The following is a 12,210-nucleotide window of genomic DNA, read 5'->3' on the forward strand; positions in this document are numbered from 1 at the left end:
ACTCCTTGTGCACCCCCAGCCTACTCACTGGTGGGGTGGGGTGAGAAGCAGAAAAGGCCTTGACTCTGTGTAAGCACTGCTCAGCAGTAACTAAAACATCCCTGTATTACCAACACTGTTTTCAGCACAAATCCAAAACACAGCCCCATACTAGCTACTGTGAAGAAAATTAACTCTATCTCAGCCAAAACCAGTACACTAATGTAGCTTCAGAGATCTTTTATCTAAAACTACTCTCCAGGGGAATTAGCAGCTTATTTCATTTTCAAATCTCTTATGCTTTCAGATGCCTTTGCTATGATTTATGCTAATATCTTTTCATAACTTCGGTCATTCTCATCTGGCAAAGGCCACTCATAACCATACTTCCATCAGTCATCTAACCAGAAGCAGACAGTTAAATAACCTGAAATAAAATAGAATTGCAGTTATTCAAATGGATGGTACATATAGATAAAAAGTACCTGATCCTTGAATACTGTGAGACAGTATTTTAATAACAGTAGGGAATGAAAAAGAGAAGAAGATTAAATAGCGATAAATATTTTGGTTTTACCTTCAAGCTATACAGCAGGAGAATAGCTCCTCTCTCTACATTGGGAAGAGTTGGATAATAATGGATAGCAAAAGAATGCAGGTGTGAATTGACAGGGGTCTTTAACTGCTAATATAAACAATCACAGCACATGATACTGTACAGGAATAAGATAGATGAGGGCATCCAATGACACAGCCATATGAAACTCCTGCAGAGCAGGGACAAAAGGAGCATTCAGAAATGATACAAAGATAAGGCCGAGAGCTAGCAGGTGAGTCACAAGCTCACCAGGCAGCAAAAGCCAAGGGAAGAAAATGTGCCGAGGAGGAAAGAATGACAAACCCAGGACTCAGTCGAGATAGGCTGAATGAGGCCTCAGAAAAGGCATTTTCAGCAGAGAAGGTAGAAATCCGAGTGATCAGATTAAAAACCAGAAAAGAAGAGAAAATGAGTGCAAAAGTTACCTGCTGGCGATTGAATGAGGGAAGGCAAATGGGCCAGTAGGAAGTACAGATGGAGGGGTGGAAAGGTTTTCAAAATTGGATGTAGGTGCCCTGCTGGAATACTGAGAGAGAACAGACAGCCAGCAAGAAGAAAGAAGGGCTGGAGCATGTCTGAGTGAGACCGTTTGAGCCACTAGTGGTTTACGGAACAGGATGAAGTAAATGATCTCATGGTCAGTGGCTAGAAGGTGTAGGGTGAGAGAAGATGGGATGTGTACATGATGAACACCTTTTTCTCTCCCAAGTGAGCAAAAAGGGAAAGCAGAGGAAAAAAAAGTATAAGCGTCAAATATCTGATGTGAATTATAGGTATGGTATTCAGGGATAGTGAAAAGATTTTTTTTCTACTTCTCAAGACTAGAGCATGAATTTAGAGGGGCTCAGTCCCACAAGGCTCCCAGATGCCCTGCAGTTATTCCATTGCATAAGGAGAAGTAGTGAAATGGGTGCACGGAGGAGCATGAACAATGACTGAGGCATGGTAGGGTGGGCTGCGCCATCAGATATAGAAACTCAGGGTATAATTAATGTAGATGAAAAACAATGGATGGTAGAAGAGGGACTGAAGAGCAAAGAACAGCTTTGCATTGTAGAAGAGACAGGCATATTGATGATAATCAGGGAAGAGCAAAGAAAAGGCAACAGCAAAGAACATAAATTAGGGATCAGAAATACAACTGCTAGCAGTGCTGCTGTTTGAAAACAGACCAACCGAGAAAAAACAGTATTTATGCATTGCACAGTCTTCTGCAGAGAGGACTGGAGGCCTTTCTGATTTTCTGGTGAGAAGGCGTTCTTCTAATGAGGATGAGCTAATGAATAGAGGCTGAGGAATATTTTTCCCTGCTCAGCATTAACAAGATCCATTTATTAGATTCACCAGACAAATCAATCCATTTGACTGCACGTCACGTACTCTGTCTACTGAGTGCCTGTTTCATCTCGGTGCTGCACCGCCCTTTAGGAGATCTAATAAACAACCATAACACATGGCACGAGAACCTCCCTTTGGGTACGTTTTGCTTGAACCATCTGTTCTTGCCATCAGTTCTTGTCTTAGGTTAGGGTATAAGTTGGATCATTTTCAAGCTCTAGTTATTGTGTGGATGTGTAGATACTTGTAATTTTCTACTCAAATCAAGGAGCTAATAAAAGAAAGAAAGAACTGGTTCAATATATATATAACAAGATGAACGTAATCCAATCTAAAATGAGGGTAGAGAGTGATGCACATGAATGCAACTGCAGCAGATGACATGGGGGTAGGACACCTCCTGCTGTGTTTAAGCCCTGTTTAACACATGGGATCCAGAATGTTAAATTTAACCATAGGGCTTCTTTTTAGTAACAAGCAGGAAAAGAAGACTAAGGCCTGAATATCATTTATTTTAGTACTTACTATAGGGACAAAGTCAGGCTGTAAATCTATGACCTGTGCCCTGATTTGTAGAAACTGGAAACCCTTTTCTCCCAAATAGCAAGGAGAAAGCAAGCATGGATGCAATAACCTTTGCCATCTTTTTCCTGGCAAATTTTATTCTTCATAAGTTCTTTTACAGTCTGTTTTGGTCACTGTTGATTGATATAAGTAAGAGCAGCCCTAGGACTCCCCTGAGCAGCCCTATTTGGTGCTGGGTTGCTCTAATGAGCAACAGTCCCACCAAGAAGCAGCTCTAAGTAAAGGGACATTCAGAGGAGTAAAGGACTCTAAACCACCTTTCTGTTGGTGTGTGCTTAATGGCTTCGTGCAAGTCCTGTACAGACAAAGGATTTCACAGTTACATGCTCTGTGTTGCCAACTCTCCTGATTTTATCATGTCTTAAGACAGTTGCTTTTCTTTTTTCTTTTTCTTTTTTTTTGCTATTTTGTCTTAAAGTCTTAGCTCCTGAATTCAGTGACTACATGAGAATTTCAGCTTTCATAAAATAAAGCTCATGATTGCAGAGAAAAAAAATTAAATGTTGCTTCTGCATAACTCCTCATCTAAAAAAGCAGAGAAACAAAACAGTACTAAGTGTATTATTTTTAACCCATCTTGGTACTTATAACTAATAACATGCTTTCTTAGGCCTGACTTGTGATTTCTGAATGTCTTAAGTTGGCAGTAATATTGAATTAACATCTGCAGCCTGCAGCTGATATGCTTCAGTGTAATTTTGAATTTACTATGAAAAGCATAGCTTATTTTTACTGGTAACTGAGTACCTCGTTTTGCTCAAATTTCTTTGCATGTAGGAACTCCTAGCAAGCATCTACTCAGTATTAAATATTTTTATCCTGTTTTGATAGCTGCTTTTATCTATGAACATCAAAAATAACTTGAATTCCTGCATCTGCTTAACTCATCTGGATTTCTCTTGACAGATGGTTCGTTGCAAAGTGTGTGTTTTCCTTCTTGGGCTGCTGTTTATGAAAATACATAGTCTATCCTAGTTTCTATAATACCCAGGGAAATTTGTAAAACTTAAAAGTAAATTTTGTTACTTCAGACTCTTTCATGGTTAAAAGGCACTAGGGGGCCTGGCTGGTACCCTTTAATAGCAGCACTGGAGATCCAAGAGCATGTGCTGTCAAGTATGTGGCTAAGTTTCAAATAGGAAATGTTAAGGTTTGGGTATCAAAACAGATGGGATGTTTTTCTGGCTGTTTATAAATGTGTTTCTGAGTGCTGATCTAGCCAGAGTGCCCTTCCACCCAAAGGAGAAATCATCAGCTTCATGGCTGGCGAGTGCTAGCATGGCTGGCTTGTAGAGTTAAACCAAAGGTGTGTCTAGATTCAGGCCAAGCATTGCCTACACAGGGAAGCCTGGCGGAGCCCGTAAGCAAAAATGCAAAGGTTAGAGGTAAAAACAAAGCCGTCCATGCACACAGATGTGAAAAAACTCAGAGGATTTGTGGCTTAGTTCAGCTGTGAGTGGTCTGTATGCATGTATCTAGCTAATAACGCTAACGTGACAGAAGATATGAAGAATGTTTTGAAGGTACCTGAATGTTTTACAGAGGTGTCTGAATGTTTTTAGACACAAATTGCAATCGAGATAAGAGTCTATAAAGTCAACATTTCCTACACTAGCCTCTGGCTGCAGTTGTACAGCATGAGACTGCTTGAGTCTAGCCTTAATAAGTGGAATTTTTACATTTCCTCTTGACCTGAGGAGGGATGCTGAGGACTGGCTTCAAGATCTTTTAGGACATGATTGTTCTGTTACAGAGTGGACATACAAAAATAAAAATGCTCTAGAATCAGCAGCTGGTTTGGAATATTTGGACCTGCGGGATCTGCCTCAATTGCCCAGTAAATCAGTTGCATGTGGGATTGTGGACTGGTTGCTGAACCTCTCATAGACCTTATCAGCCTCTTTAAAAATGAGCACTGCCCAAATATCTTGTTCAGCTGGTGAAAATAGGTGCCTTTCTGGAAAAAGGAAAAAAGAAAAATCCATACCTCTTTCACCATGAGAAGGCCCCTGGCATTCACGTGCAGTGCACAGTTGTTCAGCTTCAGCAGGGAGGGAAAAGTGTTTCTAAGCAGAGTCCCATATAGGCTGGTGTTCAGAGCATGGTCCTACAATGCAGGTCCAAACTGCCATAAGTGGAGATTGTTCTAGGGTCAAGTTTTCCCTTCGGGTGAGTGCCCTAGCCATGAGGATACAATCCTCCTCAACAGCCATGCTTTCTCAGAAAACAGGGATCGAGTTTTTATCCCCAAATAGTGGTTGTAGGCTACAATGCTTAGAAAAAGGCTTCACATTTTGCATCACAGCCTCACAAGGACACCCAGTGCATTGGGGATCTTTATTGCACCAAATTTCAATATTGCACCACGTTTCCAAATACACCAAACCAGATTCCTGGCTCTCCAAATGTCATGTGTAGCATGTAAGGATGTCAGCGCTGTGAAAGCCAGTTATCAACCATGTCTTTCTTTAGGTAGTACATGGCTGAATGACACAGCCTATTTTACTACCTCATTTTCTTCATTGTAACTTCATTGAAGAGTCTGGGTATAATTCTTTGCAGTTTGCTGAAATGATTAACTAGCCTTCCAGTCTTGAGAGCTGATCTTTCTACATCCTTCCATTTCAAATCGTGTCAATGAAAAATCGACCTGCTCCAAGAAGTGCTAAATGGTGCCCGGTGTAGGCCAGTATTCTTGGCCACACAGACCTCTCTGGAATAGAACCAGCCCTAGAGCAATAGTGGTACTGATCCTACAGATACTGGTTAAGAGGCAAATTAAATTACTTCATAGTGTGGGACTCCATTTTCCCTTACCACTTTTCATCTGTAATGAAATTTGAAACATTGTAAAAGAAATTATATATATATATTAAGAAAATTAATATCTATAGCTTCATAACATATTTATTCTGACTCTTTGCAGAACTATAAGCTTGAGCTTGTTTATGCGTAAGGTAAGAGGTCAAGAGTGACTTCTAATTTACCCAGCTTATTTCCTATATAAGCTTGATATATGACTTAAAGTTTGCTATAAAAAAAAATTTTGCTAAAATTAAGTTGCAATAGACAAGCATATCATATACATAGATTATACATGTGTATAATGTTAAAGGTTGGTCAGTATAGTAAGTCTCAAAAAGTACTTATCATGAGGAATTATCATCAAATAGATGTTTGTGAGTGGAGACTGTCAGGCCTCTTGGTTCAGTAACCTTCAATACATTTATGGCTGATCTAGAAGGATTGCTTGGTAAACTGGGCTTATTTGGCTATCATGCCTGCTAGTACGGCAGTAAAGTACATGTCTTGGAAGAGGGATAGACAGCACAGGACACTTCTAGAAAGAGGCAAATATTTTCTGTACGTAACCAAGACAGCACTAACTCCCAGTCATTTTGTGTCTAAGGAGATTAACGCAGCCCTTGGCTACAGGGAATACTGAGTAGGAGTAGGAAGATGTCATTGTGTTCATATATGGTTATAGTGAGAGTGTTACTCATATACAGTGTTTGGTTCTGGTGACAAGTTTTCAAAAGAAAAGGAAAAATCATAGAGCTCATTGAGCATGACAGTGATGCAGAGGATGGAAAAATTGTCTAAAAATGAGAAATTTAAGGAGTTTTGAGAAAATCCACTGTAGAACAGAGGCAGGTCTCAGGCAACTAGCTGCCACTTAGACATACAGATTGTGATTCATCTTAGTTAACTGGGGTGTCTGCATCTAAGCTGTTTGTCTAAGCACCCTTTATAGTCCACACTGACCCAATGATCCCAACAGTGGAGCTTAGGGCTGTGCTCCTGCCTGCCTAACTCTGTCTAGGACCTGAGTGAGGGAGTTTCAAGTTCATGCTTTTTATGAAACAGGAATAATTGAAATGCATATCTCTCTTAGATCAGGTGAGCACTCAAATTCTTAACATAAGAGGGGTGGAGCCTTTTTTAGACAGATCCATCTTAGAAGAGATTCACAATTTTGAAACCACGATGTAGGATAGATACCTCTTGAAGCCTGAGATCAAGCACCTGGCTACCTCTATTCAGCATTTTTAGTGTTTTCTGCTAGCTGCTTAGTCAACTTCTTCAGCAGCAGCAGGCTGCCGTCTCAAGTCTTACCGCTTAGGTGGCTTGCTCTACACATGTCGCATTTAGGACAATGTGGACACTCGGGTGATTGCTGCAAAAGCCACTGGGTGCCATCATGCCTAAAGAGGAGGTAGGTCATAGCTCAGCATTGCAATGTCTAAGTTTCCTTTGTCAGTCATACCTGAAACCTACAATCAAGAAAACCATAACAGTGTATTTTGGCCTTTATAAAGGCCATCTCAATAATGCCCCCGTTTTATTATGCTTCGTATTTTGATCTTTCAGTTGTCTGTTTTCTCCCTACACATCTTCGCTTTTGCCATGTCTAGCTGAAGGGAAAGAGCAATACTGGTCCTACATAAGTTTTTCCCCTTCCTACCATCCCTAGGGTATAGCAGATCTCTCTGGAAAGTCACCTGTCTTGGCTCTGCGGAAACACAAAGTACCGAAGATAATATTTTGATTAAGCCAATAACAAAAGAAGTGGAAGGTTTTTTTGGATGGGCTTATGATGCGTTTTCCTGGGAAAGGAATATGGCTTAAGGAATTAACTTGGGGCAATGGAGCAAGGGTTTGCTTTCTAGTTGAAACAGCTTTCTGGTTGAAACACAGAGTAATATTTGATGGCAAATTATTGTTTCAAAAAGTGTAACAGAGAAAGGAAGTTTAGAATGCAGCAAATCGTATTTTCTTTCAAACTGGCCATAGATAAACAGATAGTGGCTCTAATATTTGTTTCATTGTCATTTGTGTTTAGCCTATTTTCTTAAGGAAATGAGAATTATGTGATCATGTTCTCTGTGTGGGTTGGTCTCACTCTCTCTCTATCCAACACTCAGCATCAAATAACTTTTGAACCCACGGCCAGTTTCAAAAACATTTTTCAGAGGGTGGGAATCTGAAAAGCAGTGATGTTATCATTGTGTCCTAAGAAATGGTGGTTAGGTAAAGGAGAATCATCTAAGTTAGTGCCCAGCTGAGGAAAAAGCAGGGAGAAGTCAGCCATTATATTCTGTTTGACAGCAGCCAATTGATCAGTGAATATGTGTGTCCCAGCCAGCCCATCAACACGCAATATGCAAGATATATTCTGTCTCTGTCTGTTGAAAGACCATACGTGATGGGGAAGCTAGGGTTATTCTGATGCAGAGAAACACACAAAATACAGGACAAAAATCCGCAGGAAACAGCATTGTCCTGGTTTCGGCAGGGATAGAGTTAGTTTCCTTCCTAGTAGCTGGTACAGTGCTGTGTTTTGGATTTAGGGTGAGAACAATGTTGATAACACACCGATGTTTTAGTTGTTGCTAGGTAGTGCTTACACTAGTCAAGGACTTTTCAGCTTCCCATGCTCTACCGACTGAGAAGGCTGGAGGTGCACAAGAAGCTGGGAGGGGGCACAGCCAGGACATTCGGAGTGATGGCGTTTGCCTTCCCAAGTAACCATTACGCATGATGGAGCCCTGCTTTCCTGGAGATGGCTGAACACCTGCCTGCCGATGGGAAGTAGCGAATGAATTCCTTGTGTTGCTTTGGGTTTTTTTGTGTGCGCGGCTTTTGCTTTACCTATTAAACTGTCTTTATCTCAACCCGTCTCAACCCATGGGTTTTCTCACTTTTACTCTTCCAATTCTCTCCCCCATCCCACTGGGAGGGGAGTGAGCGAGCGGCTGTGTGGTGCTTACTTGCTGGCTAAGGTTAAACCACGACAAGCATCAAGCTGGATTGTATTGTTTGTTATTGTATTTCATATTTTAGCATCATTTTTGGTGTCTTGATGTTGATTTAAAAAACAAATATTATAAAATGTGGTGATAATCTTCTAAAACCATAATTTTCTTTAACAGGTCAATTATAATGTTGATGAAAACCCAGAAAAAAAGATAGAGGGGTTATTAAGGAATTATGTGAACAGGATTGGCTGCAAGGTCTTTTCAGTGCAGTTTGATTTCTGGATAGTGAGAACACAAGAGAATGAACATTTTTGTTCATTTTCAGTCTAAGTATAATCTAGACTGAAAAGGACTATTAAACACAATTGCTGAAATACAAGGAGCTACCCTCACCCTCCTGGAGCATTCTGGTTGTACAATTTGAACACACAGACTTTCAGGAACTGGAATCCATTTATTCTTTACAAGCTAATGGCATAAGTCATTTGATAGATACTCTGATATGTTCATTTTCTTTTTGACTTGAAACATACTTAAATATGATTCCAGCATAGAGCAATATCATTCATCACCAGCAGGAACATTCCTCCATGAATGTCCTTTCACATAATGCTGACATGTAGATTTGCTGGGTTCTTGGGTGGTGCCAGTCATCACTGCACAGGTAAGATCTTAACATATGGCCCGCTAGAATGTAAGAGATGCTTTGACTATGAAAGTAGTATCATTTGCTTTGTGTATTCATAGAATAATTTAGGTTAGAAGGGACACCTGGAGTTCATCTGTTCCAACACCCTACTCAAAGCAGGGCCAACTTTGCAATTGCATAAAGTTATCTTTAATGTTTTTTGGATGGCTGGAGGAAGCATGCAAAAGAGCAATTTTAAATAATAAAAGGTTTCCTCCTCCAGTATTGCAGGAGCTTAATGTTAGACTATGAGTCACTCCTTGGAGGAGTTTCTCACTACACGGACTACAGGAAAAGCTAAGCTGACTAGCCTCCCAAGACTACGATCAGCCCTTGCTATTTCTCAAGGGTGGAATATCTCTAAATGACAGTTTATCCAATTGCCCCCACCTGAATATGTCTGTGCACCATGGTTGGTATACCAAACAATATATGTATATAGTCTTAAAATTTATATCATTACCAACCCCAAAAACTTCAATCACTTCAGTCATTCCTGGCATATAAACATTTCTACCAAATATGGCCTTTTCATGGAAAATTTCTGTGTGAATATTTTTTAAGCCCTGGAATTAATGCTTTTTTATGTTTATTGATCTATACCACATCACCTAGTGGTCTAATCAACAGGTCATCTACAAACTGCAATGTGAATTCAATTGATATACTGCTGTGCTTGCATTACAAAATTAATTTATTATGTGCCCAGACCTAATTGTGAAATACTAGGGGATATTCAGTGTAAACTTGACTGTGGTGGAAATTTTATTACAACTTTGCTTTACAGATTGATAAAAAAAGGATTTTTTTTCTCTGAGTAGCTTTTACATATGACTGCATTTGTACTGCTTCTAAAATGAATATATCAGATGACAGAACTTTCATTTTTCCAAACAGGCAAATGGTTTAACTATGGAATTATCTTCCTTGTTTTAATCTTGGATCTGAATATGTGGAAGAACCAAATATTTTACAAACCTCATGAATACGGTCAATATATCGGTCCTGGACAGAAGATCTACACAGTGAAGGACTCAGAAAGCTTGAAAGACCTTAATAGAACTAAGTTATCTTGGGAATGGAGATCCAATAACACTAACCCATTGACCAACCGGACCTATGCTGAAGGAGACATGTTCTTGCACAGCAGATTCACAGGCTCTAGCCTTGATGTCAAATGCCTGGCTTTTATTCCAAGTTTGCTGGCTTTTGCTTTGTTTGGTTTCTTCATCTGGTTCTTTGGGCGATTTCAGAAAACTGACCAAGGCATGGAGAATTTAGACAAATCATACACAAGAATGAAACGAAAGTCACCGTCAGATGTGGGAATGACACGAGAAAATACACAGGTGTTAGTAGAAGAACCATTAGGTTTTCAAGAACCACATCTCGTATCCATAAAATCAGACTTAAGTGAAATAGTTTTTAATTCTTCCCTCCTAACTTCTGAAAACTTGAATGCACAACTGAATGAACAAGATAGCCCTTTACAGCCAGTACCAGAGTCCTCTGTCCCTAAGAGTAATCCTGTGACATAGAGGCAAATGCCCAGGAAAATCAGTTTAAATAAGCAGTTACTATAAGATTTCAGTTTTAGCTTTTGTAAGTTAAGATTTACATAGTGTTTAGACTAAGAAACTCAACCTATACCAAAAGGTGCTCAGCATGCTTTTTCTAGGAATTTTGGTTTTTATTTGTATTATAGTATGTGCCTACTGTATATCTAACATTCCTTTATAGATTGCTTCCCAAAATTGCACAAGCTATTTATTAATACATTACCTTAACTGTATAATAGTGTATTAGATGATTACTTGCAGGTATAAAATTCTACCGTGGTGGTGCCTTGAGACATTAAACTGTTTTTTAACTCAACACCAGATGTATAGCACAGTTCTTCTAATCTATTTTGCAAAGCTTTTTGTATATGGTTATTTCAAGTATCATTTGATGTCTTGACAGAGGAGATAAATATAGTTATTCCTGAAGAAGGGTTTCTGTTAGGACATCACAACTTGACTTTGTTATTTATTCATCTGTGAAGCCAGTGACTTTGATGACCGGACTGCAGAGAAGCATGTCGATTACCTTTTAATTTTTGCTGGCTAGCTGCCAAACACAAATACAGATTCATTATGCGGTAAACAGCAGAGTGATAATACAGCATGGGTCACTACTTGTGAAAATATTACTTTCTCCATCAGTAATAACAATTAGGTGATAATACCTAATTATATTTTTCCTAATTAAAGATAAACTGCTCCTTGATTAAAGTTTTGCCCTTCACCTTTTAGAAACAGAGGTGAAAATACATGGTCGAAGCAACTCTTTCCATCATCACACCAAACCTATGCAACATCAAAGAGCCAATGGAGTGATTACAGTAAAGGACGCAAAGCCCCTTAAATCCAGTACTTGTGCGGTTCGGTGCAGATATGGTCTGGGCATACATGAAACATACATAGAAACACACCACATATAGACAGCCTAACTTCTCCAAATACTGAAGAAATGTTTGGGAGTTTTAATTAAAATAGATTAACAATTGAATTCTATTGTACCCTTTTTTTTCCTTCATTCATTATCCATGAATAAGTGTAACCTGGAAGCAGAAACATAGAGAAACAGGGTTTTTTGCTTTTTTGAAGGGGACTTTGTAATGTGAATTCCTCTGCTGTATGATCAAACTGTATGCACTAGAGAAATTGCATATCTAAAACATCAGAAAGACTCTGATTTGCCTCTAATTTAGTTCTATAAATTGTTGTTACCAGTTACTAAATAATAAGTCATTTTTAAGTCTGAATTATTTCCCTGTCATTTACTGGTGTTGCTGTATTTTGTCTTTGTGACTTCTTTATCTTCGTTGTTTTGATCTATCTGCTTTTAAAATAAGTCATTTTTAAGTCTGAATTATTTCCCTGTCATTTACTGGTGTTGCTGTATTTTGTCTTTGTGACTTCTTTATCTTCGTTGTTTTGATCTATCTGCTTTTAAATTTTCGGGACGCTGAATTTAGCATGCATAATAGAACTATGCATTTATTAACTGTCACTTGAGAGCCAATTTTAATAAACATCATTCAACAATTGTTTATTATGAGGCAGGAACATATTCTGTTAGTTTTGCAGTTTTTTTAAACATTTTACCACGCATTGTCCTATTTAAAATCATAAATATTTCTGACACTAAAAAAGCCAGGCAGTATCACAGTAATGTCAAAATCAAATATTTTGCTTATGGAACATTTAATTATTCATCAG

The 12,210-nt window shown here is 38.9% G+C and overlaps 1 protein-coding gene across 1 annotated transcript in view; it reads left to right on the forward strand.

The window, feature by feature from the left end:
• Positions 1-10,822, forward strand: part of TMEM117 (transmembrane protein 117) — a 234,622-nt gene extending 223,800 nt beyond the window's left edge. Inside the window, exon 7 of the mRNA XM_009286248.2 lies at positions 9,845-10,822. Within this exon, the coding sequence (XP_009284523.1) occupies positions 9,845-10,485 (641 nt within the window). The 3' untranslated portion in view covers positions 10,486-10,822. The remainder of the gene's footprint in view (positions 1-9,844) is intronic.
• The last annotated feature ends 1,388 nt before the right edge of the window (positions 10,823-12,210 follow it).

The sequence above is a fragment of the Aptenodytes forsteri genome, unplaced genomic scaffold (genome assembly GCF_000699145.1).
Source record: "Aptenodytes forsteri isolate BGI_AS27 unplaced genomic scaffold, ASM69914v1 Scaffold103, whole genome shotgun sequence".
NCBI classification, from domain to species: Eukaryota; Metazoa; Chordata; class Aves; order Sphenisciformes; family Spheniscidae; genus Aptenodytes; species Aptenodytes forsteri.